We start from the raw sequence: 27966 nt of genomic DNA, 5'->3' as shown, positions 1-27966 counted from the left end.
ATCATCGATGATATCAGATATAGGGTAGAATCAGCAAAGGAAAACATTTGGATTACAAAGGAAGATTCGGAATTCCTTTAAGAAAAGCATCCTCGGATTCCTTATTTCTATATCCTACCTAAAGTGCACAAGGGTACACCCCCTACCGGTAGAGCAATTGTTTCAGAGATAGGTTCTGCCTTGGAACTATTATCCAGATTATTCCTCCAGTCCTCTGGCAAGGACTATGGCCACATATTTACAGGATACCAAAGACAAGTTAAATCTCCTGGAAGGGATCACATACGACCCTCCATTAGAGATTCTAGTAGAGGGATTGTACACCAGCATCCCAAAAGAGAAACCCTTTAGGGTACAGGAAACATTTCTCAATGTCAAATGGCACTCGATTACCTCTAGGGAGTTTGTTCCAGATTGTGTACACATAGGAACTATATCGAGGCCTCAAAAAATCTACTCGCTATGGGTGCCAGATTTTATTAAGGCGAGCTATTTTCAGGGCCTACTGGACTGTTCTGGCGAGAGAGCTAAGCTGCAAAGAACATGTGTTCTCTTCATTCAGAAAGTGAATAAGCAATAAAAGGAATATGCCACTTAACAGTATGCATCTGTTCTTGGCATGTAGAGCTGCAGATCTATACACTGTGCATAGATCGCCATCTGGTGTTGGGCCCGGATGTTTGCAGTTTGTTTTTCCTCTTGGAAAGTCTTTGGGAGTCACGAGGTCGGTGACTCCTCCTCTGGTTAGTATTGCGCATGGGCTTCGGCTCCATCCTCAGATTGTTTTTCGCCAGCAGGGAAAGATGGAGCGTAGTAGTAACAGTAAAGAAACCCATGTGTATTGTATATAAATAAGATAAGACTGGAACGGATACAGGTAGCCGGGGAGGTGGGTAGCCGTGTATAGATCTGCAGCTCTACATGCCAAGAACAGATGCATACTGGTAAGTAGCATATTCCGTTCGAGGCATATGAGCTGCAGATTATACACTGTGCATAGATTATATAGCAGTACCCAACCCTAGCGGCGACCACCGGCATCCGTTGCAGTTGTCTGAAATAGTGTTTTTAGTACAGCTTGGCCCACACTAGCTTGTTGCTTGGTTTTCACATCTACACAATAATGTTTTGTGAAGGTGTGTGGTGTTGACCATGTCGCTGCTTTGCAGATGTCATCTAGTGGTATGTTCCCTAGGAAAGCCATAGAAGCCCCTATCTTCCTTGTAGAGTGGGCTTTAGGGGGAACCAATAGCGTTCATTTTGCTTTGTGGTAGCAAATCTGTATGCATTTTACAATCCACCTAGCTATCCCTGATTTGGAGATAGGGTTGCCTTTTTGTGGTGGGGAGAAGGAAACAAATAGCTGTTTGGTTTTCCTGAAAGGTTGTGTTCTCTGGATGTAGTAAAGTAAAGCCCTTTTAACATCCAGTGTGTGTAAGGCTCATTCTGCAACTGTTTGGGGTTGCGAGAAAAAGACTGGTAATTCTACCGACTGGTTTAGATGGAATGGAGAAATGACTTTGGGTAGAAATTTGGGATTGGTGCGGAGTACAACCTTGTTGTGATGCATCTGAAGAAAAGGTTCCTGTATAGTGAGTGCTTGTATTTCACTAACTCTTCTGAGGGAAGTGATGGCCACTAGAAAAGCTGTCTTCCATGTGAGGAATTGCAGCTCGCACTTATGTAATGGTTCGAAAGGGGGTCCCATTAACCGTGTGAGGACTATATTCAAGTTCCAAACAGGTGAGGGTGGCACTCTGGGTGGAATTACTCTTTTGAGGCCTTCCATTAAGGCTTTGATGGCAGGCACTTTGAAAAGTGAGAGGTGCTGCCTGTTTTGTAAATAGGCAGCAATTGCAGCAAGGTGTAACCGAATGGAGGTATATGCTAGGTTACACCTTTGTAAATGGAGTAAATAACATATAATGTGTTGTATGGATACATTTAAGGGATTGATTGTGTTGTTGTGGCAGTAAATAACAAACCTTTTCCACTTTGCTGTATAGCACGCCCTAGTAGAAGGGCGTCTAGCTTCCCTGATAATGTTCATGCAATCAGGGGGAAGGTTAAGGTATCCAAATTCTAGGACCTCAGGAGCCAGATCGCAAGGTTGAGCTGAGCTGGGTCCGGGTGCCTGATCTCTCCATGGTTCTGGGTTAGGAGGCATGGTGGGAGGCGTAGCTTTTGGTGTGGTACTACTGAGAGTTCCAGCAGTGTGGTGTACCACGGTTGTCTGGCCCATGTTGGAGCTACTAGGATTAGAGTTAGGGAATGCTGCTGTAGCTTCCGCACCACTAATGGAATTAGTGGGAGAGGTGAAAAAGCGTATGCAAATTTGTTTGACCAGTTCATCCATATCGCATTGCCTTCGGACAATGGGTGTGGATATCTGGCGGCGAAGCTTGGGCATTTTTTGTTTTCGTGGGTGGCGAATAGGTCTATGTGTGAATGCCCCAACTTCTGAAAGAACGGGTGAAGAACCTGTGGGTGAAGTTCCCACTCGTGGATCTGCTGTGTCTGTCTGCTCAGCAGATCTGCCACGGTGTTTTGTACTCCTGGGACGTGTTGGGCTAGGAGAAAAATCTTTTGTGGAATTGCCCATCTCCATATGCTCTGTGCTAACTGAGAGTGCTGTGGAGAGTGTGTGCCCCCCTGTTTTTGAATGTAGTACATGGCAGTCATGTTGTCTGTGCGAATGAGGACTGCCTTGCCTGAAATCCGCGCCTGGAAGGATTTTAGGGCGAGGAAGATCGCTAGTAACTCCAGATGGTTTATGTGGAGTAACTTCTGTTGCAGCGTCCATGTGCCCTGTGCTGTGAGATGTAACAGATGAGCTCCCCAGCCGGAGAGCGATTCATCTGCCGTTAGGATTATTTGTGGGACCGGGTCCAGGAACGGTCGACCTCTGGAAAGGTTTGTGGTGTTCCACCACTGCAGAGAGCGATGGGTGCGACCGTCTACCAACACCAGATCTGTCAGTTATCCCTGGGCCTGGTTCCACTGGCGCGCCAAGCACTCTTGGAGTGGGCGCATTTGGAGTCTTGCATAGGGCACTATAAAGATGCAAGAGGCCATCATCCCTATGAGCTGCATAAACACTCTTGCTGGGAGAGTGTGTTGGGATAGGAATTTTTGACGCAGCGCCTGTATTTTTGCAATCCTGGCAGGGTTGGGATAGGCTATGGCCTTTGAGGTGTCTATGGTGGCACCGAGATATTGTTTTGTGTGTGATGGTACCAGGTGGGATTTTTGATGGTTCACTGTGAAGCCTAGCTGGTGAAGTAGTTGGACTGTAGCGGCGGTATGTTGCACACATTGCTGGTAGGACGTGGCTTTTATGAGCCAATCGTCCAGATAGGGGAAGACGTGAATGTGCTGTCTTCTGAGGTGTGCAGCCACTACTGCCAGGCACTTGGTGAACACCCTTGGTGCTGTTGTGACCCCGAACGGGAGCACCTTGAACTGGTAGTGTCGACCGTCTACCACAAGCCTGAGGTACTTTCTGTGAGATTGGTGTACTGGGATGTGAAAGTACGCGTCTTTCAAGTCCAGAGTGGTGAGAAAGTCGTTCTGGGAGAGAAGTGGAAGAATCTGTTGGAGGGTTACCATGTGAAAATGGTCCGAATGAATGTAAGTGTTTAGAGGTCTGAGATCTAAGATAGGTCGTAGGGTCTCGTCTGTCTTTGGAATTAGAAAGTACAGGGAATAGACCCCTACATTTTGTTGATTTATGGGGACCTGCTCTATTGCTCCTTTTTGCAGGAGAGAGATCACCTCTTGTGTTAGTAGCGCAGTATGTTCTTGCGACATAGGGCGGTGCCTGGGTGGAATGTTGGGGGGTGTAGATGTTAATTCTAGGCAATACCCTGACTGAATAATTTGTGTCACCCATCTGTCTGAGGTGATTGTCTCCCAGACGTGAAGGAAATGTCGTAGTCTGCCTCCGACGGAGTGGAATGGTCTGGAGGGAGCGGGGGAAAGTCATTGGGCAGGAGGTGTGGCAGAGCGGGCGGTATTTGTTTTGCCTCTGCCCTTATTATTATTGCCTCTGTATCCGCCTCTTTGATAACCCTTCGTGAAGGTAGACTGAGGAGGGGATTTATAGGACATCGATGCACTGTCCGAGGAGCAGCCTCTGCCCGTGCCCCGAAAGGAAGAACGGCGAAAGGAGCGCCTGGGAGTCTGTGTTTGTAGGGCTCCCATAGATTTCGCCGTGTCAGTATCTTTTTTCATTTTTTCCAGGGCTTCATCTACTTTAGGACCAAATAGATGATCTTGGTCGAATGGGTGATTTAGTATAGAGGCTTGAACCTCTGGTTTAAACCCTGAAACCCTGAGCCAGGCATGGCGACGGAGAAGGACACTGGTGTTTATGGCCCTGGAGGCTGTATCTGCTGCATCTAGGGCACATCGTATCGAGGTATTGGTTATTGTCTTTCCCTCTTGAATAAGTTCATTAGCCCTAGTCTTGTACTTTTCAGGGAGATGGTGCATGATGGTCTCTAGCTCATCATAGTGCGCCCTGTCCTATCGGGCCAACAGTGCCTGCGTATTGGCAATACGCCATATATTGGCCGCTTGTGATGCAGTGCGCTTCCCTGACGCATCTAGGAGCTTGGACTCTTTGTCAGGTGGGGGTGCCTCGCCTGACGCCTGAGAATTTGAGCGCTTCCTGGCTGTAGATACCACTAGGGAATCTAATGGTGCAGGGCCCTTAATGTAATAAGGGTCTGTAGGGGCGGCTTTGTATTTCTTTTCAATCCGAGGGTTTAAGACCCTGGCCCTAACTGGGTCTTTAAAAACCTCAGGGGCATGTTGGATTACGCCTTTCAACATAGGTAGAATGGCAGTGGACCTATGTGTATCGTCAAAGGTGTCTAGGAGGAAGTCCTCCTCCACTGGGTCGGTATGTAACTCCACCCCGTGGTAGTGTGCCGCCCGTTGTAACAAGTGGTGAAAACCCAAGGAATCTTCAGGAGGGGATGGCCTAGATGGATAAAGGTCATCCTGTGGGACATCTGGGATGTCCGGATTGTTATAATCATCCCATGGGTCTGGAGATCCAGTAGGGGTGGGATCTTGTGGCACATCTGCTGGATCATAGTAAGGGTCCCCCAAATCGTCTGGGACAGGAGACAAAGTGGGGGAACGATGAGGTGGAGGGGGTGGAGGTGGAGAGGGTGGAGGAGGTAGAGGAGGTGGGGAAGGCACCCTGAAAGTAGAGGTAGCAATGTCCTTTCTCTTTGGAGGTGGAGGTGGAGCCGGCTTGTCCAAGTGTCTCTTTTTTGAAGACAAAGTCAAGTGTCCAGTCTTTGGATCCTTGGTGAGGGTTTTTTTACAAAGGATCCAGTGTGAAGAGCTCCTGTGACACTGGTTGTTCGGATGGCGCCGAAGGTGTCGGGGCCGACGGCTTTTTAGGTTTGTCGAAGCCGTGCTTCCTAGGAACCTCCGGTTTTTTGGTCGGTGCCGAAGAAGGTTTCGGCACGGGAGTGTCGGTGCCGAGGGTCTTGTGATGTTTAGTCGGCGCCGGAGGAACGGGTTTTGGCACCGAAGGCTTCGGTGCCGGGTTCGGTGTGGAGGTGGAGGCCGATTTTTTCTTCGGTGCCGAAGGGTGTTTGTCGGCACCGGTGGCCGGCTGGCTCGAGCCCAAGCTGCCGGAAGGCTTAGAAGGCTTCTTTACCGGGCCCGAAGGTGGGGTGTGAGAAGCAGTGTCCCTGGTCTTGCCTAGGCCCGGAGGCGAAGGTGTGACCAAAGCCTTTTTCGGTATCGGAGGGGGAATTGTACTAACGACCCGCTGCGCCGGGGTGATGTCCTCCACATCGGAGTCGTCGGCCTCGGAAGCGCTGACGAGGTCGTCGTCCTCCTGTTCGATGTCCTGCTGTCCCGGAGCTTCGACGTCGTCTCCGAAGATGTCGACTGGAGCGGAGGTCGAGGAGTGCGCCATGTTGCGTCTAGCCCGTCGATCTCGAATGGTCATTTTTGAGCGAAAAGACTTGCAGTCGGGACAGTCTCGGGCCTCGTGTTCTGGGGAGAGGCAGAAGTTGCACACCTCATGGAGATCGGTGTGGGGAAACTTGGACCCACATCGAGGGCACTTCTTGAAGGGAGCTCATCAGCCGAGACCGGAGCCGGAATAGGCCCGAAGGCCGCCGTCGACCACCGGAATCGAAGAAGTGCCGAAGAGAAGATGAATAAGATGATTTATGTCGTTGAAGAAGCTCAATGAGCGAGGATTTGTGCGTCGATCGGTGAACTGGGAAGTTCGGAACCGGAGCGCGAAGTTTTACATCCGAGCCCGATGGCGGAAAAAAACAATCTGAGGATGGAGCCGAAGCCCATGCGCAATACTAACCAGAGGAGGAGTCACCGACCTCGTGACTCCCAAAGACTTTCCAAGAGGAAAAACAAACTGCAAACATCCGGGCCCAACACCAGATGGCGATCTATGCACAGTGTATAATCTGCAGCTCATATGCCTCGAACATACTTTTACATCAGTATTTCATATTTTTTAAAAGGGGGCTCTTATCAGTTCTCATACCTGAATTGCTGTGTTCATTCACTTTTGAAGGGAACTTCTTTTGTTAATTTCCCCTGGCTGCACACATGTACAATACTTCTACTTAAGCTGTTCACATTGTTTAAGCCCCATTCACTGTCAAGATAAAAGCTCTTCCACGGAAAAGGCAGACAGCTTCTAACAATAAGTTGGAATGCTTGATTTGTTTTACCTAGTTGTGTAAAGCAGATGTTTTAGCCTTAAAACGTTGGTGGCATTTCCCATTCATGCCTCAGTACCTTTCTTTGCACTTTGAAGGCATTATCGGATTGATTTTTTCAACTCAATCTTTTTGGTCTTTATGATCAAATTCTAAATGTTGTAATAAACATTGCACGGTTAAAATAATGAGAATATACAAGTATTTTATTACTAAACAGGCAGTCACAAGTTCAGTTATTTTGCAGGTAGCAGGGTCATTATTTGAATAGTGCAGCAGGTGCAGTGGCACCGGGGCCAAAAGTAGTCAGAACTCCTCTAAACACTTAATGCACAAGTTACTTACCTTCAGTAACGATATATCTGTAAGAAACATTAGTTAGTTATAGATTCCTTACCATAGAATTACCCCCAGGCGTCAGACTGGATCTGGAAAGTTTTTTCATCAGCGGTCCCTCTGCGCATCGGAAGGTGGCGCTGGTCGGCTCCGCGTCCGTCGTCAGCGCCGGGATGACGTCGCGGCAGCTACTTAGACGCCGCCCTCGCGTGCGGACGTCAGTTCTGTACACGACTTTCCGTGCTAGAAACGCAGAGCCATGCAAGACACTGACCAGTGGTGCACAAAACTAGGGCCCTGAAAGGATGTCCTTAACCCTAGAAATCAGTTCGCAGAACGGGGAGGATGGGTTGGGCGGTAAGGAATCTATAACTAACTAATGATTCTTACAGATATATCGTTACCGAAGGTAAGTAACTTGTGCATCTGAAAGAAACACGTTAGTTATAGATTCCTTACCTTAAAATAGATACCCCAGCAATACCAACCTCGGTGGTGGGTCTGCGAACCAAGATCATACCAGAAAATCCTGGAGAACAGAACGGCCAAAGAAGCCGTCTCTCCGGACTTGGCTGCCCAGGCAGTAGTGTCTGATGAACGTGTGCAGCGATGCCCACGTGGCCGTCTGACAGATGTCATTTAAAGGCACTCCTCTTCCCAAGGCAATAGTGGCTGCCGTCGCCCTGGTGGAGTGAGCGCATAGCCCAACTGGAGGCTCCTTTTTAGCCAGAGAGTAACAAGCCTTAATAGACAACACGACCCATCGAGAAATGGTGCATTTGTGTACGGCCCGCCCCTTCTTTGCACCCACGTGACCAACAAAAAGTTGATCATCCACCCAGAACAGTTTTGTGCGATCCAGATAGAAGGAGAGGGCACGCTTTGGGTCCAGACGGTGGAGCCTCTCTTCTTCCTTTGAAGGAGGCAGAAAGAAGGTGGGCAAAGTAATGGTCTGCCCGATGTGGAAGGCAGTGACCACCTTAGGAAGAAAGGATGGACGGGTCCTGAGAACCACCTTGTCCGGATGAACAGACAGAAAAGGAGGTTTTGAAGAAAGTGCCTGGAGCTCACTCACTCTTCTAGCAGAAGTGATGGCTACCCGGAAAGCAGTTTTAAGAGTCAGAAGGCGTAAGGGACACTTATGCAGTGGCTCGAAGGGAGCACACATGATATAGGTGAGCACAAGGTTCAAGTCCCACTGAGGCATAACGAAGGGGATTGGAGGAAAAAGATGCCTTAAGCCTTTTAGGAAATGGTTAACTACCGGGGACTTGCAAAGAGAAGGCTGATCTGGCAACCGAAGGAAGGCAGACATGGCTGAAAGATAGCCCTTGATAGTGCCAAGAGCAGAGCCCTGCTGGGCTAAAGAGAGAAGAAACAAGAGTACTTCAGAAAGAGGGGCAGAAAGGGGATCCACAGCCTTTGCAGCGCACCATGCCACAAATTTGTTCCACCTACAGGCGTATACCGACTTACTGGAGGGATGCCTGGCTGCCACGATTACATCACAGACTTCAGGAGGCAGGTCGAAAAACGTCAACTGCCGCCGCTCAATCTCCACGCAAGGAGGTGGAGACTGGACAGGTTCGGGTGGAGAACCGACCCCTGCTGCTGCGACAGAAGATCCTTCCGAAGAGGCAGTCTGATCGTAGGATCGATGGCCATGTTGACCAGCACGAGATACCAGACTCTTCGTGCCCAATCTGGAGTCACAAGAATGACTTGGGCTTGGTCGCGCCTGATCTTCTTCAGCAGCAGAAGTGATATGGGCGGAAAGGCGTACAACAGACTGCAACTCCACTCGCGACAAAAAGCGTCACAGAGCGAGTGCCGCCTTGGAAATTCCAAAGCGCAGAATTGCAGACATTGTGCGTTCTCTTCGGTGGTGAATAGATCTAATCAAGGCTCTCCCCACTGTCGAAAGAGACATTGCACCACCTCCGAGTGAAGACGCCATTCGTGATCCATCATGCACCTGCGGCTGAGTCCATCCGCCCTGGCGTTCAGAGAACCGGCCAGGTGTTGAACCACCAAGGAAATGCCCTGATGTTCCAGCCATGTCCAGAGGCGGAGGGCCTCCTGACATAGGGTCCAAGACCCCACCCCGCCTTGTTTGTTGCAATACCACATGGCGGTGGTGTTGTCCTTGAACACCTGCACTACTCTTCCCCAGATAGAGGGACGGAATGCCTTCAGTGCAAGACGAATCGCCCGGAGCTCCAGAAGGTTCATATGGAGCCCTGAATCCACAAGAGACCAGAGGCCTCTGATCTCCACCTCTCCCATGTGGCCGACCCATCACAGAAGGGATACGCCCGTCACCATGGTGTGGTCTGGTTGGGGAAGGGAGAGGGATCTGCCATTGACCCAATCTTGTTTTGTAAGCCACCACTGCAGTTGTTGGACAGTGCCCTCCGAGATCTGGAAGCAATCAGACAGATTCCCCTGATGCTGCGCCCACTGGAACTTCAGGTCCCACTGCAGAGCCCGCATATGCCACCTGGCATGAACGACCAGCAGGATGCAGGAGGCCGGGTGGCTCAGCAGCCTCAGGGTCATTCTGATTGAAACCCGTGATAGAGGCTGAAAGATCGGAATCATAGCCCGAATATCCTGGACTCGCTGTTCGGGAGTATAGACCTGAAACCGCGTTGTGTCCAGAACCGCTCCGATGAAGAGGAGCTTCTGAGAGGGAATCAGGTGCAACTTCGGCACATTGATGGAGAACCCCAGCATATGCAGGAGGTCGGCCGTTGTCTGGAGGTGGGAGACGACTGCCTGGGGCGAGCCTGCCTTCCACAGCCAGTCGTCGAGATAGGGGGAAGACTGAAACCCCTGATCTGCGCAGATGAGCTGCGACCACCGCCATCACTTTCGTGAATACCCAAGAGGCGCTGGTATGGCCAAAGGGGAGCACGGTAAACTGAAAGTGCTCGCCGCCTACTGTGAACCGTAGGTAATGCCGATGGGCCGGAAGGACGAGGATATGAAAATAAGCGTCCTGCAAGTCCAACGCTACCATCCAGTCTTGCGGGTCGATGGCAGACAAGACCCGAGCAAGCGTCAACATCTTGAACTTCTCCTTCCAGAGGAAGCGATTGACGTCCCTGAGATCCAAGATAGGACGCAGGCCCTTGTCCTTCTTGGGGACCAGAAAGTAGTGGGAGTAACAACCAAGACCTACTTCTGGGACAGCAACACGCTCGATGGCTCCCTTGGCCAAGAGAGCTGTAACTTCCTGCTGGAGAAGGGCCAGATGATCCTCCGACATGCGGTGGTATCTCGTGGCATGGCTGAAGGGGTACTCTCGAAGGGGAGGGAGTAGTCTCTTTGGACTATTTGCAAAACCCACCTGTCCGACATGATGGTGCGCCAGAGGTGATAGCGAATCCTGTCGCCCACTGGTGTTTGATGGGCCTGAAATGTCGGACTAAGAGGGTTTGGAGGCTGCTGCAGAGGGGGGGTTGGTAGACTGGCCCGCCCTCTGACCCCCAGAACCACGCCACTTGTTTCCACGTCCCCGGACGCGCGTAGGTTGGGTAACTTCCTGTGGCCCTGGGTGGGACGTAGCAGGGGCACCCCTTCCGTAGCCACAAAAGGGGCGAAAAGCAGACTGCACCGGACGGGTGGAGAGGCCCAAGGACTTGGCCGTAGCCTGTGAGTCCTTGAAGCGCTCTAGGGCGTTGCCTGCTTTGTCGCCAAAACGGCGACGGCCATCAAAGGGCATGTCCATCAAGGTGTTCTGGACATCCCCTGAAAAGCCAGTGGACTTCATCCAGGCGTAGCGACGAAGCGCTACCAACTTTGAAATGGTCCTGCCCAGAGAGTCGGCCGTGTCCAGCTCACAACGGATTGTAAACTTTGCTGCATCCCTCCCGGCGGCAACACTGCCCGGGCCTCCTCCGGACACTGAGGCAGCACCTGCGTCACCGTATCCTACACCGATTGGGAATAACGGCCCAAGAGACATGCAGTGTTTACGGACCGCAGTCCTAAGCTCGCGGAAGTGAAAATTTTCTTGCCAAGGTGGTCCAGCTTCTTGGATTCCCTTTCCGGTGGAGCGGTAGGGAAGGCGCTTTTGGAGGTGGAGGCTTGGACCACCAAGCTCTCCGGGGTGGGGTGTTGGGAGAGGAAAGAGGGGTCGCCCGGAGCCGGGAGGTGGTGTCTGGTGCTCATCCTGTCCACGGAAGCCCCCGTGTTGGGCCTGGACCACGTGCCCAAAAGGACATCTGTGAGGGCCTCATTAAACGGCAGCAGGGGCTCCGAAGAGCTCGCTGTCGGTTGAAGCACCTCAGTCAGGAGGTTAGTCCTGACCGCCACCATAGGAAGCTCGAGGTTGAGAGCCTCGGCCGCCCTACGCAACACCACTGCATATGACGCTCCCTCCTCCGTAGTCACGGTAGGAGGAGACAACATGCCAAGGTCGGGTGAAGTGTCAAGACCACTGGCATCCCCCAGTTCCTCTCTCCAGTCCTGCTCAGTATCTAACTGGTCAGTTAAAGGGTCACTTGACACCTCCTAGTCCTCCTCATCATCCTCTGGGTGCCACTGTTGTTGTAAAGGGACCCCAGTAGTGAACAGGGGCAAAAAAAAAAAACACCCGGCGCTGAATCCGGCATTGGACGACGCCGGTCCGGCTCCGTGTCCACATCGGGATGGAGGCCGGGGTCGACGCCAGCCGGGGAGCCGACCGGCACCGAACCTGGTAGTGGTGCCGTAAGGAACGGCGCCGGTGCAACGAGGTCAACCGGCACCAATCCGGATGCAGGCCTGGATCCAAAGGGGGGGTCGCCGGAGCTGCTGGCAGCAAAGACCTAGGTCCCCCAACCGAGTCCGCGGGGCACGAAGGCGCACCGGCGGGGTCGGTCCGCCCAAAGATGGCATGCATCGCCTCGTAGAACATACGAAGCTGGGCAGGGGTCGCTCCGGGTCCCGGAAAGGGAGGGAAGCTCGGAGTCGACGCTTCGGGCTCCACGTGCGGAGCCACGGGAGTGGCACCACCCGCGTGCCTCGTCGGATCGTCCGACTGACAAGGAGAAGTCGAAGAGCGACGATGCTTCTTCGACTTCTTCTTATGCTTTGACTTACCCGACCCAGAGTGCGAAAACTTTGATGATTTCGAACCGGAATGTTGGTGGCTCTGCGACCGGTCCCTCGACCTCCCTCTCGACCGGGACCTCAAATGGCGTGGAGCTGACTGTCGGCATTCAAGCAGCTTTCGGGACCGCTCCCGCAAAGCCTTCGGCGCCATCGACCGACATTCGGAGCACGACTTCGGGTCGTGGTCACGCTCCAGGCAAAAGAGGCACACGTGGTGCGGATCCGTCACCGACATCAGTCGGTTACAGGAACCGCAGGCCTTGAAACCGGGCATCCCTCGTGCACCTGTTCGGAGTCAGAGACTCGAAACAAGAAGTCGACAAAAGCCAGGAAAAACTTAGTCAAAAAATAACTGAGGTACCGCTCTTACCGGATCTGCGCTGGCTGGTTCGGAAAAAGAAAGAACTGACGTCAGTGCGTGAGGGCAGCGTCTAAGTAGCTGCCGTGATGTCATCCCGGCAACCACGACAGACACAGAGCCGACCAACGCCACCTTCCAAAGCGCAGAGGTACTGCTGACGGAAAAACTTTCCGGATCCAGTTTGATGCCTGGGGATAACTCTAAGGCAAGGAATCTATAACTAACGTGTTTCTGTCAGATATTTCTATATTTTACAACTACACAGGCAGTCATAAGTGCTGTTATCTAGCAAGTACTAGGTCATTATTTCAATAGTGCAGCAGGTGCAGTGGTACCAGGACCAAAAGCCCCAGGTACTCCACTAAACACCTAATAATGCTATATCGTATTCCTAAACAGGCAACCACAAGTGTAGTTACCTTGGGTCATGATTTGAATGGAGCTGCAGGTGTAGTAGCACCAGGCCCAAAAGTTGTCAGAACTCCTCTAAACACATAATATTGCTATATTTAACTACTAAACAGGCAGTTGCAATTGCAGTTACCTTGCATTTAATAGGTACTTGATTTGAATGGTGCAGCATGTGCAGTGGCTCTGGGACCAAAGGCTCTAGAGACACCACTAAACCCAGATTATTTCTAAATATTTCTACTAAACAAGCAGTCAAAAGTGCATTTATCTAGCCGGCAATAGGATCATGATTTAAATGGTGCAGTGGGTGCAGTAGCACCAGGACCAAATTCTCTAGGCAGCCCACTAAATGCAGAATATTTCTAAATGTTACTACTAAACAGGCAGTCACAAGTGCAGTTATCTAGCAGGCACCACGGCCAGGATTTAAATGGTAATGCAGGTGCAGTGTAGGGTGACCAGACGTCCCCGTTTTCCCAGGACGGTCCCCGTTTTTGGGGAAGTGTCCCCGTGTCCCGACACTTTTCTCCAAGTGACTCAAATGTCCCTGTTTTCAAACAGTGTCCCCGTTAAACACAGAAATGTCCCTGTTTTTCATTGTTGCGGTTGAGCATGCGCGTGCATGCATGCTCTCTTTGCACTGTTTACGGCATGTGTCGTCACTGAGGTGAGCGCTGTAGCAAGAAGGGAAATCCTTTGAAGAGAGACATTTTACACGCAGCGCCACCTACGTCATCGTGCCAGCCAAAGTTTCTTCTTTGGATAAAACAATATTTCTTCATCCTGTAGCTTGTATTCATAGTCATACAAACTTTTCAGTAGCCCTTATGCATACCGTGCAAGGATTAATGCATTGCTCATTGCATGTTTTATTCATAACCAATTGATGCATGCTTTGTGTTCTCCATATCAAAGCTATGACTTGACCTTTTAAATGAACTTTCAGATCACGCAAACTGTTTAGCTGGAAAGGACTTAAAGGAGCAGGGTTAACGCCTGTGGAAGAGGCGAGCAGCGCTGCTCGAGCTTTTTGCTCAGGTCTTCACACTATTGCACTATGAGATGATACCAATGGCTAGAGTGCACTATACATATCCCAGTAAGGTAACATGACATCCCAGCAGTGACTACGCAAATGTGGGAGGACTGTGTGGTCGGCCAGCCTTTGCCACCCTTAAGACCCTAAGGCAGTAATACCTGGAGAGAAGTTTTTTTTTGTATATTGGTCCATGGCTGCCATTTGGCAATTTAGCATTCCGCAGTTTACCTCCCATGCTTTTCAGTCATGAGCAACTAAGCAACATTGGTGAGTTGTACTTTGTGTGGTGGTGACGTGCAGCTATAGAAACGAGCATTGATAAAGCTAGTAAATCTGGCGTTTGCTAGCCTGTGATGTTTTATTGATTTTTGGCAAATATATGCTATAGTCCTTAAAAGTGTAAATGTAATAAAAAGTACTAATGCTGCTGTGTGAAGGAGAGGGTTGCCAATAAAAGAAAGCGGATTTGTTGTCTGTAATGCTTCATCTCGGTCTGTGGAGTGAGCTGTAATTGTAGTCCTTTTTCTATGTCTATGACAGCTGTCAAATAGTCCTACTTTTATGTCGATGGTTACTGCAAACCGTAGTCCTACTTCTATGTCTATGACCTGTCCCCGTTTTTTGTTTTGAGAATCTGGTCACCCTAGTGCAGTGGCACTGGGCCCAAAAGTTGCCAGAACTCCTCTAAACACAAAATATTGCTACATTTAACTACTAAATAAGCAGTCACAATTGCAGTTACCTTGCAGGTACTAGGGTCATTATATTAATGGTACAACAGGTACAATGACACTAGAACCCAAAGCTCTAGGAACCCCTCTAAACACAAAACATTGCTATATTTTGCTAATAAACAGGCAGTCACAAATGCAGTTATCTTGTAGGCACTAGGGACATGATTTGAATGGTGGAGCAGTTGTAGCGGCACCAGGCCCAAAAGTAGTCAGAACTACACTAAACACAAAATATTGTTGTTACATCAATTAATTCTATTATTTCCCTCTTTCATTTTTCAAAATGTTGCTATTACATTTCCTGCATTACACCACTAGTAACAGCACAATATATATTGCTTTTTGGTACATAAACAAGTAATGACACTTTAACTTATATTGTACAACTAATCGGCAAGCTAATCAGGCTTAGTTTGGTAAAAGGACTCCTTTTAATTTTTCAATAACCGTAAGCCTTATGATATTTAATTAAACATCAGTTAATGTTCTTTACATATTATACAAGTGACGCTAAAATGGGGGAGACTTACCATTTCATTTGCAGATACTAGCGCCATCAAATCATCCAAAGCAACGAAAAGCAAGCAGCTGCTTTCAAATGAAATGCTTTTCTCAATTGCACAAAAAATCTGTTCCAGGAGATAGGGCGTGCTGCTCATTCCTTGAGCCTAAAAATAAAATTAACACGTCAACGAGGTCTGCACTACAATACGTGGCTGATGAGTGACTATCTAGTAGAGAATTAGTGAACATAGTTGAGGCGACGTGGTTTGAGTTTTTTCAAAGGGTAATCAGTGCTTAATTTGTAAAATATAAATAAGTGCCAGGACTCTCATTAGGAGGCCACTGTTGCTTGCACCACCCATTGTGCCTGCCAGCGCTGTTGATAGTAACAACACAACTACTAACCATTACACTCCTACAAGCGTGACAATTCAGATTATTTCAAGCCTCCAAAGCATAAGAATGGCTTTGACAGAAGGTAAGTTATTTCAAATGTAAATTGAATTAATAATTACCTGTTGTAGTGGTTCTCTCTAAATTCGCCTTATGGCAGACTGTCACAGGCACTGCTGTTGACAATTAGGTGCCGGTGCCTTGACTTTCTCAATTTTTTTTTAGTTATGTTAAACTGCAGCACAGGCTGCTGTGCAACATGGCTGATAGTAAAGAAAATAATAGCGCTATGACACATTAAACGCTGGCCACATCGTGGTGCTGTTTTCCTTTACTTTAAGCCACGTTGCAAAGCAACTTATCTAAAAAAACATTGACAAATCCAATAGATGTTGCATAGGTGAAACCTATTGGCTTTGCCAATGCTTCTTACTACAGCAATCAAAATGCATTTTTGGAGTTCCTCGACCCAGACTCCAGACTCCTGAGGAAATATGATTTTTTATGGTCAATTGTGTCCCCTATCTTGGACCCCAACGACTCCATGTACATGCTACAAGTACATGTATGTTCCCTCCAGTTCCAGCTATGAAGACGCAAATACATGTGCGTCCAACGTTAACATGTCCTCCTTCGTATCTGCCATGAATGGGCCGGATATTCCATTCCTAAGTATGATTGGCCACCGACTTTATATGGTACACTTTTCACGTTTTACAGTTCAGGCGAGTAGGCCCTGAATTCTGCCATCAAGCCTTTTCCTGCTTCTGCCTCTGAAATGCTCCAGCCTGGACCTGCATCTGTATCCATGGAATTTGTCTTACTCCCTGCGTGGCTAACGGTGCCTGACGCGGCCTGTTGCCTGCCAAAAACTGTATTCAGCCTTCAAGTTATCTGCTCCGTTCCTCATCCAATGCATTCCTGTCTAAATAGCTTAGGTAAACATCCCTCTAGCTGCAGAGCAAAGGGCCCGGCCTTACTGTCTCCGTGCAAGTAATTCATAGCCCCTGTTACCATGGAAGATTCCTGCCCCCTCGCATCTCATGTAGACACTTAGACGCTTGTACACGCACTAACAGTCAGTATAGAATAGGATTTGTCCGCCAAGACCTTTTCTTCCAGATAATATAGTTCCTTAAACACAAGATATTAGATATGATTTAGGACTAGGTTGTCCTGACACCCCAGACTTCTGTCTCCACATGTAGGGCTAAATGTCAAGTTCCCTTCACCCTCTAGTTGCACGTCAATCACACGTCATGCGGCTGCGCGCGCATCTCTGCCAAATATTTCTGCTGACACTGCAGGATTCTCTTATGGATCCACCCACTTGTGACATCATTTTAAATGACGTTTCTAGTATACGCCTATTATTACGCCTATTTTATCCAAAGGTCTCCAGAGGCGTTTGCAAACAGTTCAAAATGCCGCAGTCCGTCTGGTTTGTGGTCTCCCCCTTAGAGAACACATTACCCCCTACCGCCTCAGGCTGCATTGGCTCCCAGTACATAAAAGGTCGGAATTTAAGGCCCTCACCCTTGCCCACCGTGCTATCAACGGGAAGGGTTCTGCTCATCTGTCCTCATGTCTCCGCCCTTACAGTAACGCTCGCTCACTCCGATCGAGCTCTCAACATCTTCTTTTTACCCCGAGGGCTAAAAAGGCTCGAGCTGGGGGGAAAACGTTCCAAGTTTGCACTGCCTCCCACTGGAACAACTTACCCTTGTACATTAGGAGCATTCGAGACGAACCTCCCTTTCGGAGAGCCCTGAAAACTTTTCTATTCTGCTAAATCTTCACTTCACAGCTAGCATTGTTCATGTTCTCACACAAGCGCCGGGACACCCCGTTGGGGTATCTGTGCGCTATACAAGCTAAATAAATAAATAAATAAATATTTTCATTACGTATGTGTATTCTTATCTGTATTATCAGCTGTTACGCCTCCTGCATCTGTCTTAATGTAATGCTTTTCATATATATATGATTACTTGTCAATAATGCATTGCCTATCCCTTCCTGAACCTTCGTGGTGATGGAATATGATTGCCTGGTTCGAACCATAATTCCTTTGTAAGGAATAAAGTCCTTTCCAGAACCTCTAATACCACGGATTCTGCCTCTTATTTTGACTGAGTTATTCCTACTAGACTTTACCGCATAAAAAACAGTACAGGTAATTTAAATATTTACCACACTCCGTAAACAGACTCTGATACGAAAGAAAGAGAGGAGGAAAGTAACTAATTTTATCGTGCGAAAGGGTTAAGTTCGCTATTAAAATGCACAGGTCACTATCAAAGCCCGCATTTATGGCCGCTATGAACACCAGACGTCTGCATCGCATTGTTTAGGGCAGTGGATACTGTTGAGGAGGACATGTTTCACTGGATGGTGGACTTTATCGATTAAGGGCCAAAAATAGAGGTTGTGCAAACTAAATGAATTTCACAGCCCTTCAAGGCAGCCATGTGCAGGTAGACAGAGAGAAATGCCCCCCGCCCCCATATAAATGGGATCTCAGGGGCTAGTAGATAACGTGTCCCACCTCCTCAAGCGAGTACAAATGTGTCTCCCAGACTCCATTGTGAGGTACATTTAACTCCGAGAAGCTGTTCTCGTGGGGCTAGCAGTAAAATAGTCCTCTGGTAAAGTGGCGCAAGAGATGCCGACATCCTGCCACAGGATATGTCTATACGCGATGGTCATATATCAGCAATTATCAGGAGATATTAGGATAGAATCACTGCCATAGTTCGGCTACCGAAACCATGTGTAACGTTCGATAATCACCCATGGGAACCCGGCAACCATACCTACATTGCAAAGGTGTGATACTGATAGCAATGCTGTAGTTATGGTTAGGTCTTCTTGAAATGGCTTGTGTTGGGTTGCTCTGCGGCTAATGATAGTAGTTAACATTTAGCCTCACTTTCCATTGAAAAATATTTTGCTGAGTTTCTGTTTGTCCTTATGAGCTTACAATTATTGGAAATATCATGCTGGAAGTCTTCCCATTCTCCTTACCAGATTACTCTTCTCAAATAACACATTTTTGGTGTATCTCCGTTTGATTTGTGCCCCCTTAATAATCCCACTAAACGGTCAGCGGTCCTCTCACTTCTAGGGCAATCAGGCAGTGACCTATGCCTTCTGTAGAGAACTTACCTAGCCTCCAAGGAAGAACCTAGAGTGAAGTACGCTGGTTCCCGCACCAGGTCTGGTCCTCGTGCCCCACTAAAAAGGGCGGAGTGGCCATTCTCTTCTCCTGGGTTTTCAAAGAGGAAACCCTATACACAATAACGGAAGTCAAGGATGCCTCCTAGCAGTTCGGCTTAGACTGGGCACCTTCCACTTCACCCTGGTAAATATTTATCCACTTAACGAGCACCAAGAATCTTCTATTACTAGTTCCCTGGCACCTGCACTCCGATCTCCTGATGTCGCTATCCTGATTGGTGGGGACATGCATTTGGTTATGCATACTGACATGGATCGACAGGACAACGTTAAACCCACTAATGCCAGGCCTGATTGAGCCCATTCAAGCGGGATTCATACCTGCGTGCCAGTGCGGTGATAATACCAGACGCCTTCTGCACCTCCTACACAAAAGTCATAGGTCATGAAAAGAGGCACTGCTTCTCTCCATGTATGTCAAGAAGGCATTTGATCGTGCCCACTGGCGCTACCTATCTGAAATGCTGCCGAAACTCGGCACTGGTGAGAAGTTCTGCATATGGGTCAGAAGCATTTACATCGCCCCATGAGCTCCAGTGAGGGTCAATGGTTTATCGTCCTCTCCCTTCCATATACAACAGGGCACATTTCAAGGGAGCCAGCTGTCCCCTCTTATTTTTGCTTTATGCATGGAGCCTTTGGCACAACGTTTGAGGGACAATCCAGCCATTGTTGGGATTTCGTTGGGGTTGACCTTCATCTTATCAGTCTTTATGCTGATGATGTCATCTTATCAATGACTGATCCAAAGTCCTCGCTTCCCGCAGAGGTGACAGATCTCCAGACTTTCGTGGAAGTCTCAGGAATTAAAGTAAATATGCAGAAATCCATGATACTGAACCTCTCATAAAAATATTCTACACTCCTTGTTTCCCTTCAAGTGGGCGACGGATTTCATACCCTACCTTGGTATTAGGCTAGCCTGAACGCTCCCCATGACATCGTCTGGCAATTATGCAACCCTTACCTCTCAAATACACAGAGATCTGTCTGCATGGAGCCGTCTCCGCCTGTCGGATGCGTAACATTTATTTGTTCCATACCCTACCTCTAACCCCATCGCTCTCTCCAATTGAAAAATCAACAAATTACTGTGGGGCAGTAAAAAACCCTGTCTTCAGAAACATTTACTTTATCGCTCGTCATGAGTAAGTGGTTTGGCTGTTGCTATGCTACTCCACTAGTGCCAAGCCACTCAACTTAGATGTCAGGTAAAATGGAACGCATTGGTCCTTTATGGATCAAGCCATCACTGGTTTCAACATATGAAAGAAGTCTAGCTGCCCCGTAAACACAGAGTCTGGGGCTTCTACTCCTCATGGTGACAAGCTCCACATTCAAAGTATGGGACTCTGTAGCGGTTAGGGCAGGCCTCACGACCTTTCCTTCCCCCATGACCCTGATTCTAGCGAACCCAGACTTCATCCCAGGGATGGAACCAGAAATGTTCTGCCGATGGCAAGAAGGGGGATGTAAGAGAGTGGGTTGCCTCTTCGATGCTAGGGGTTCATTCCCTCTGACCAGGTAAAAGCTGATTATTCCTTAACAGACTCTGACCACATACAATATTTACAATGATGACACTGGCTGAGAGGACCTGAGAATAGGCAAGGGGTAGGGCGGCCTTTGACCCCTTTTGAGAAAGTTGATAATCCTTAAAACGGACAATAAACATCTTAATACTGAACCATATGCAATGCCGGGCAAGGAGTTTTCCCCGACTAAATCTAAAAGGAAGTTGAGATGGGAGGCGTAGCTGGGGAGAGTTCTTTCTTCCAAGGAGCAGGAGGTTATCTTTTACAGAGTACACCACACAGGACATAACATGGCCAGCACTGATACTGCATATAAAAATTGTCTTACTGGTACTTGACCCCAGAGAGAATTAAAAAATGGAATGCAGGGCACTCAAAAGAATACTGGCGGGGATGCTGGGACACTGGAACAATACTCTACCTTTGATGGCACTTCCCGAACTCACCCGCTACTGACTGGGATCAAATTCTGAACTATATCTACTCTGCCTTTATCACTTCAATCCTGAGGTTCCCAGCTTACACTATCCTTGGACTCCTGAATCCCTCGACGTATCCGCTACGCTCTAACTGGTAGAGACAAATGGCCCTAGCTTTGGGGGCTGCTCCCCAGGTGATTCTATCACTCTGGGGCACGCGAGGACTCCAGACCACGACCTCCTGGCTGCACAAACTCTGGATTCTCCTGGGAATGGAGAAACTGTCCTTGTCGGTAGCTATGAGCTGCAATACCTTTCCTGACATGTGGGCACCCTTCATTCAAATTCTTTCCTCTGAATTCCAAGAACTGACATGCCTGGACTACCTGGGGCTGCTCTACTTGATCCCCAACGTGATTCCCACAGACAGCTAGCCACCATTTAAAGTCCTAACTTCTTCTCCTATCCGCACCATGCCACATCGTTACACCAATATTACTGGTGTACTTAAAAAGAATTGGGGGAGTAGTTCGAATAGTTATTTATAGTTTACTTAAAATTGCATGGTCTTCACTGTCCACCCCAGGGTTGTAGGCAGAAAAGCTGTGATAAATAAGCTATATATTTCATCAATCGCTGCAAGCCCCTTGGTTGTCGGCGACTAGCTGTGTAGTGTCCTGAATCACCTTTAATAAACAGAATTGTTCCATAATTCAAACCAGAACAGTTTTTTGCAGAACAAACTTTACAAGAAACAGTAACTTTACAGCATTAAGAAGCATTTTTATAATCTGACTCGACATCGTGTCCCATGGTAAAAGACTTCATATATGATATTTGGTATATTATGTTTTTTCCATCATGGTGGTGGTGGGGGATGTGGGGTGGGGGATGTGGGGTGGGGGTGAGCGCCAGTGCAGCTTTTTGTTTTTGTGTGTCGATGTTTGATCATATGTTTAAAATTAATAAATATATTTCTTTTTAAAAGAGGCATATTTATGTTGCAGCACAATGAGAATGCCATTTTACAAAGCGATCACAGCATCATCAACTTACCTGTAACAAATTATAAAAGCTTTCACTTTTTATAACTTGAGAAAAGTTGGCAACAATAAAAATGATACATTCTTCTTGAAGTTGCGAAGCCATAGTAAGAGCTGTTTCTGCCCATTTTACTCCTGGAAGACTGCTGATTAACTTGTCACTTTCCATCAAAAGAAATGCTGCATTTTTCTGGTTCTGAAAGTATAAAAGGAAAGTAATTGTAAATATGGGAAAAATAATGATGCTACTGAAGAAGAGAGCTTGAAATGTCTTATGTCTGAAATACTTAGTGTTTTAAAAGTGGGGTAGTAAAACACACATCATACATGATTGCCAATAAAATATTCAGCTTCAGCAAGAATAATAAAACGTATACATTGTTGGGGAGAATTACACTACATATCAGATGCCATTACACTACATGTGCCATGTGGAGAAGTGTGGCTCAATGATTAGAGCGGCAGACCCTGATGCAAAGGTCTAGCCCGGGACCAGGGTTCAATTCCCGGCCTCGGCGGGTCTTGGGCTCAAAAATTCCACGGACCTGATAATTCTTGCCTCGGTGCCTATTCCAATCATGGAGTCCCACTCTGCAACTCTGGGCAATAGCTTGCTTAATCTCCACAACGGCCCCCACAACGCTAAGGATGCCTGGCCTCCACCTTGGGGGTGCCCAGGAGTGGACGCCTCACAGGGAAAGCCAGGATGGGTTCCACAGCGGTATTCGTACAAGCGCCTTGAGACCCTTGCGGGTGAGTAGTGCGCTATACAAGTATCAATTTACAAGGAGTAGGGTGGTAGAGCACTCAAAGCGTATTCTTTGGAGACGATGGCTTGCGCAGTAACTCGCGTAAAGGGACAGGTTGGAATTACGAGCTGTGCAGTAAGCATCAAAAACCCCTGTAGTTCTCATCCGGTCATTTTTTAATTCAAACCTGTGTACATTTTGTGGTGGATAAAATAAGTGTGCCAGCTATGCTCCATTTTTAGGCAATAATTGCAATAGGTACTTTTTATCACACTTGATAATCCCTGCTGTGTCAGATTTGATCATCAGGTGCGATAAATAATTCTGTTAATTAATTTGTGTTACAGACCGCACCCTTGCAGCAGTGCCCTCTCGCATTTCAGAAGATCGAGCCTGCTTACCAGGGGAAATGCATGTGGTAAATTACAAAACAGGTGGAATTCGGTGTAAGGTACATCCAACTTGTAAGCATTGCCTCATTTTCAAATGGAAAGTTCAAAATAGAAGGCAGGTACTGCAGCTAGTAAATGCCACAAAGTAAGGTGTTGGCATTAACCCGAGGCCAAAATACCTCACTCTTTCCGAGTTCACTTGGAATGAGGCCCAAAGCACCGACCAGATCTGGAAGGTCGGGCAATGCCTTGTTCGATTCCACAGTGTGATAGGGCCTTAGTGGTAAGTGGTCGTACGTTAGAATAATATTGGAGTCCATGGGACAAGGCTATGCTGTGGGGGAAGATTGTTCATTCTCGGCTGTTCGTGGAAATCACAATTTTTTTGTCCTCTTACTTGCTTAGTTTCAGTTTTCAGGCAAACGGTCAATCGTGTCCACAGAATGGGACAGATGTATTGGATATTCTACGATTTATCTGACTTTCTCCATGTTTTCGTAGTGTCCCAGGTGCAAAACGAGAGTGACAACACATGGCGTTGAAGCCCTGTCGGTTTGGATTCCACTGCGAAAAATGCAACAAAGTACCAAGGGAGGACTCACAAATCAGGTTTACTGACCAGTCTTGGTCGGCACCCGTTAGATCATGGCGAGTATTCCAGCATATGGCAGGCTGGCAATCCTCATGCAGTGCGTGCAAGGAGCATCTATTCCAAAGGACAGGAAGACCGCACTGCCTACAACTGTAGAGCAGGGACTGAAAGAGGCAAAGGACAGTGTAGCATCTCATGCTATGTGCCCCTGGGGTTCCTCTGGTCATCGCTAAATCTGGATAAGCAGCATCTCCATTACAGGCCGCAGACCCTAGTAACGCTGACTCTCCAAAGCTCCATCTGGAAACAGCCATGTTGAGGCATGGCCAAGCTCCGCCCTTATTCTTTCATTGCCAAACGCTCTTTAAGCTCCCCTCCCTTCCCTCAATGTCTATCCGGGGCATACAGTATAATACATTTAAGTGTTTGGAAAGAGACACAATTGAGAGATGGCACTGAGTAATACTGAAAAGTTTAATTTTTTATTTTTTAAATAATGCAAGAACAAAGTGCCAGACTGCAATATAAAACACAAAAATACACACATTTTGTTCTCTGTACTTACCAATGACTGAATCAGTGATGTAAGGCAGTCTCTCTGTAGGTCAACGGGTAAATTTGCGAAGCTTCTCTCACACCAACTTTTTCCAAAGTGTTTCACAATCCATCTAATAAATGAAAATTTTTGAGCCACTAAAAAGCTATTTACCAGACTATATCAATGAAAAAAGCAGACAGGCAGCAAATATATGATACTTTTACCCCATCAGCGAAATTATCTACCTGGGCACTGAAAAACACCCTGCCTATCAGCCCCTCTAAATTAAAGGCATTCACTGAAAATATTATTTCACGATTATTTTCATAGTAATGCCTCCTTCTACTCTTCTGTCTTGGTCAGCCCCCTTTCCAGTCGATATTAGCTTTGACCAACTTGGTCCCTGGTTTATCACTATAACCACCATTCTCCCCATTGCCAAACAATAGCCTTAAGGATAAGCTCCATTTACTCCAGCCATAATCATTATCTAACTGCTGAATCATAGATCATCAATACCAACTGAAGAAAATGTAATGGTCTTGCTTGATTTGCTCAATCGCCCTGATTTACAGTCTCAGTACATTTCTCGACACAGGTACACAGGAAAGGATGTTTCCTAATTTATGAGCTTGTGAAGAAGACCTCGAGTAACTGAAAAATCTCAAAACAGAGAAAATGGTGCTTAACAGTGAACTAAATGCTGAGCAGGTAAGAACTCTCAAAATAAAAAAGGCTTGAATGACTAAGCAAAGCAATCCGCTCCAACATAAGTACATGCTTTAACTTCCATATTGTTTTAGTTTTATGAAGGGTAGACTCAACTCTTTATAGACAGGGCCATCCACTAAACGCCATCTTATTTTCTAACTTGCTTTCAATGTGCAATTTGGCAAAAATACATACATTAGTTAACTCACATATTTCTTGGACGAATAACCACATCCACTGTTGCCTAACTTTTGTCACATTAAATATTTACCCAACGGGTTGTCCTCCTCTGTTCTGAGCTTACCCCATATGTTTTAAATGTATTTATGTGTACCTTTACTATTAAAATAGAATCATCTGAGATGCCTGTGTCGCTTTACCAACACTTACTGACCACACTCACAGTACAGGTGCATTTCGAAATTCTATGCCAGGACCCGAAGTGAGGATTAGTCTGTTCTTTCTTCAGTATAGCATACATAAGGCAGAAGGAGATGTAGTGATTCGCTCAGGTCCACACAATTTAGTAAACTGGGGAAACCAGGACTACAAGTGAGGACTGCTAAATCAAATTGAAAAAGCTGAGCCTGATTTGCGAAATTGTTTTGCCATCGCAAAGCCTGGGGTGCACAAAAATGCAGGGTATGGGAGTGTAAAACCCATATTCGGTATGTACAAGGCACAAATAGATTTGCAACTTACTATGTCAACATTGTGACTCTGTGTGAGTCGCAAGGACAAGGGGGAATGGAAGTGTAGTCCACTTGCGCCTTGCAACTCACAAGAATATGTAGCAATGGTTTGTGACTGCGTTTCCGGTCGCTTACCTCAGCGGGGTGAGCGACATTAGAAAAGGAGTGGAATATATTGACAAACTTAAAGCTGCCCATAAGGGACAGCTTCAACCACGTGAATGTGGTGTGAGTGCGCTGGAGGAGCACACAGCAGTCCAGCATCTCTATTTGTGTTATGCCAGTTATTTATTTGTACTCCAACTGCAGCCACTGATACACACCCATAGCATCTACAAAAAGCTTCAGAAAGTCTAATCAGCAGCCATTTGCTAACAAAACGTCATTGAATTTATTTGTAAAAGGAGGCCTTTCACCATCCCCTCACTCACACCAGCCTCAAAGCTTTACTCTAGGACCTTAATCTTAACCAAATCTGTTACAGCCCCACTCACGACAAAGGAGCAACCCTCAACCTAGTAATCTCCAAAGTTGACTCCACTCAGCTCGACTCGATCCTTCCCTGTGATTGGTCTGATCATCACATTCCAAATCTTGGTATCAGTTATAAGTCCTTCGACACAACCCTTGAGAACAAAGATCTGGAAGAGAAATCTGAAAAATGTCGGCTCCGACCTACTTCTATCCTCCAATCCAAACATCCTATGTCCCTCGGAAAACCTAGTCGAAGTACAAGATCTGACCAACCATTACTTCCACAGTCTATTAGACAAAATAGCCCCTCCACAATGGAAAATAACCGCTACAAAAGACTCAAAACCCTGGTATGATGGCAGGCTAAATGAAGACAGACGCTCACTTACAGTAATCAAACGACGTTGGAGATCTGCACCTTCAGCTGACCACCTCAAGCTACTAAGAACCACTCCTACTTCAGAAAGATCAGAAGATCAAAAACTGACTTCTTCAGTAATCAATTAGACCAAGCCAAGAACCGTCCCCAAAAACTTTTCGATCTAATCAAAGCCCAAACCAAGTGCACCCATCCACCCCATGACCATACCTGGCACCCTCCCCAACTGCGAGGAATTTGCCTCCTTTTTAAATACAAAATCAGAATCCATAAAAACCGACTTACTCAATGGCCTCCTATCCATCACAGGCACGCAAAAGAACTCCACATTGCCCCCTATAGGGATTCCAGTCAAATGTTCCACTAAATTCAACCTTAAAAACAACGCAACCTGGTCCCACTTTAACACCTACAGTGAAGACACTATATTAAAGACGCTAACCGCTCTGAATCCCTCCAACCACTTCACAGATCCGCTTCCCACTAACTACTTAAAAGACTACATTCCACTGTTATTACCTCTTTGGACCAAGATCATAAATACCTCCCTCCTTCAAGGAACCATCCCAGAAAGCCTGAAAACAGGGCAGGTATCCCCTATCCTAAAGAAACCTAAAGCTGACCCATCGGACTTAAATAATTATCGCCCGATATACAATATCCCCACTCTAGCAAAACTCTTGGAAAAATGTGTTCACAGCCAGCTTAGCAACCACATTGAACAATTCAACCTGCTTAACCAATTCCAATCAGGCTTCCGAGCAGGTCACAGTACCGAATCAGCCATGACACACATAATTGATGACGATCTGAAAATCCTTGACCAAAATGAAGCCAGTTTACTAATCTTACTCGACTTGTCATCTGCATTTGACACGGTCAAACACGACAACTTGCTAGAACTGCTGAAACACAGATTGGGAATATCTGGATCTGTACTTACCTGGTTTACCTCCTTTCTCCAAAATAGATCTCAAAGATTCGAGGTCAATCAATCCTTGTCCAACCCCTTTTCATGGAACCACTCACAGAACTTCAGTCTCTCCAAGATTGATTTCCATATGTATGCAGACGACACCCAACTCTACATCAAGATCCATTCACTTGAGGACATCAAATCTCTCAAAGCAACGCTACAAAAAACTCAAACATGGCTGGCCGAAAACCATTTGAAACTAAACTCCCTTAAAACAGAGTTCCTCCTAATTGTGCCCCCCCCCCCCCGAACAAATCTTCCAGCATCCTGGAATGGATGAAGCACCTAACAGCACTCAAAGGGCAACCTCTCATTGTTGAATCAGCGGAATCGCTAGGTGTGACACTGGACAGTAACTTAAAGATGCAGAACCATATCAGGGCCGCCACAAAAGGAGCAAATCTCCACATGAACAAGCTAAGAAAATTGAAACCTTTCCTACCAGCAAACGACTTCAAACATGCAGTTCAAGCCCTAGTAATCCCTGGTGTGGAATATGGGGCCGTAACCCTAGGTGGCCTCCCCAGGTCGACGACAGCCCCGCTACTCATCACAGGTTCAAAAAGAACCTCTCACATCTCTCCAGACCTTAGAGCCCTCAACTGGCTCCCGTTTGAAGCTAGAATTCA

General features: G+C 47.3%; 1 protein-coding gene across 2 annotated transcripts in view; it reads right to left on the bottom strand.

Annotated features, from left to right (window-relative positions):
• The window catches only part of BTBD8 (BTB domain containing 8), a 430373-nt gene that overhangs the window by 209644 nt on the left and 192763 nt on the right, over window positions 1-27966 (bottom strand). For both annotated transcript variants that reach the window (XM_085602178.1, XM_085602180.1), the window contains 3 exons: window positions 24133-24235; window positions 21848-22030; window positions 15231-15368 (listed from right to left, as the gene is read on the bottom strand). In XM_085602178.1, coding sequence (XP_085458304.1) covers window positions 15231-15368; window positions 21848-22030; window positions 24133-24235 — 424 coding nt within the window. The remainder of the gene's footprint in view (window positions 1-15230; window positions 15369-21847; window positions 22031-24132; window positions 24236-27966) is intronic.

The sequence above is a fragment of the Triturus cristatus genome, chromosome 4_2, assembly GCF_964204655.1.
Source record: "Triturus cristatus chromosome 4_2, aTriCri1.1, whole genome shotgun sequence".
NCBI classification, from domain to species: Eukaryota; Metazoa; Chordata; class Amphibia; order Caudata; family Salamandridae; genus Triturus; species Triturus cristatus.
This window is presented reverse-complemented; position numbering and strand designations above follow the sequence as displayed.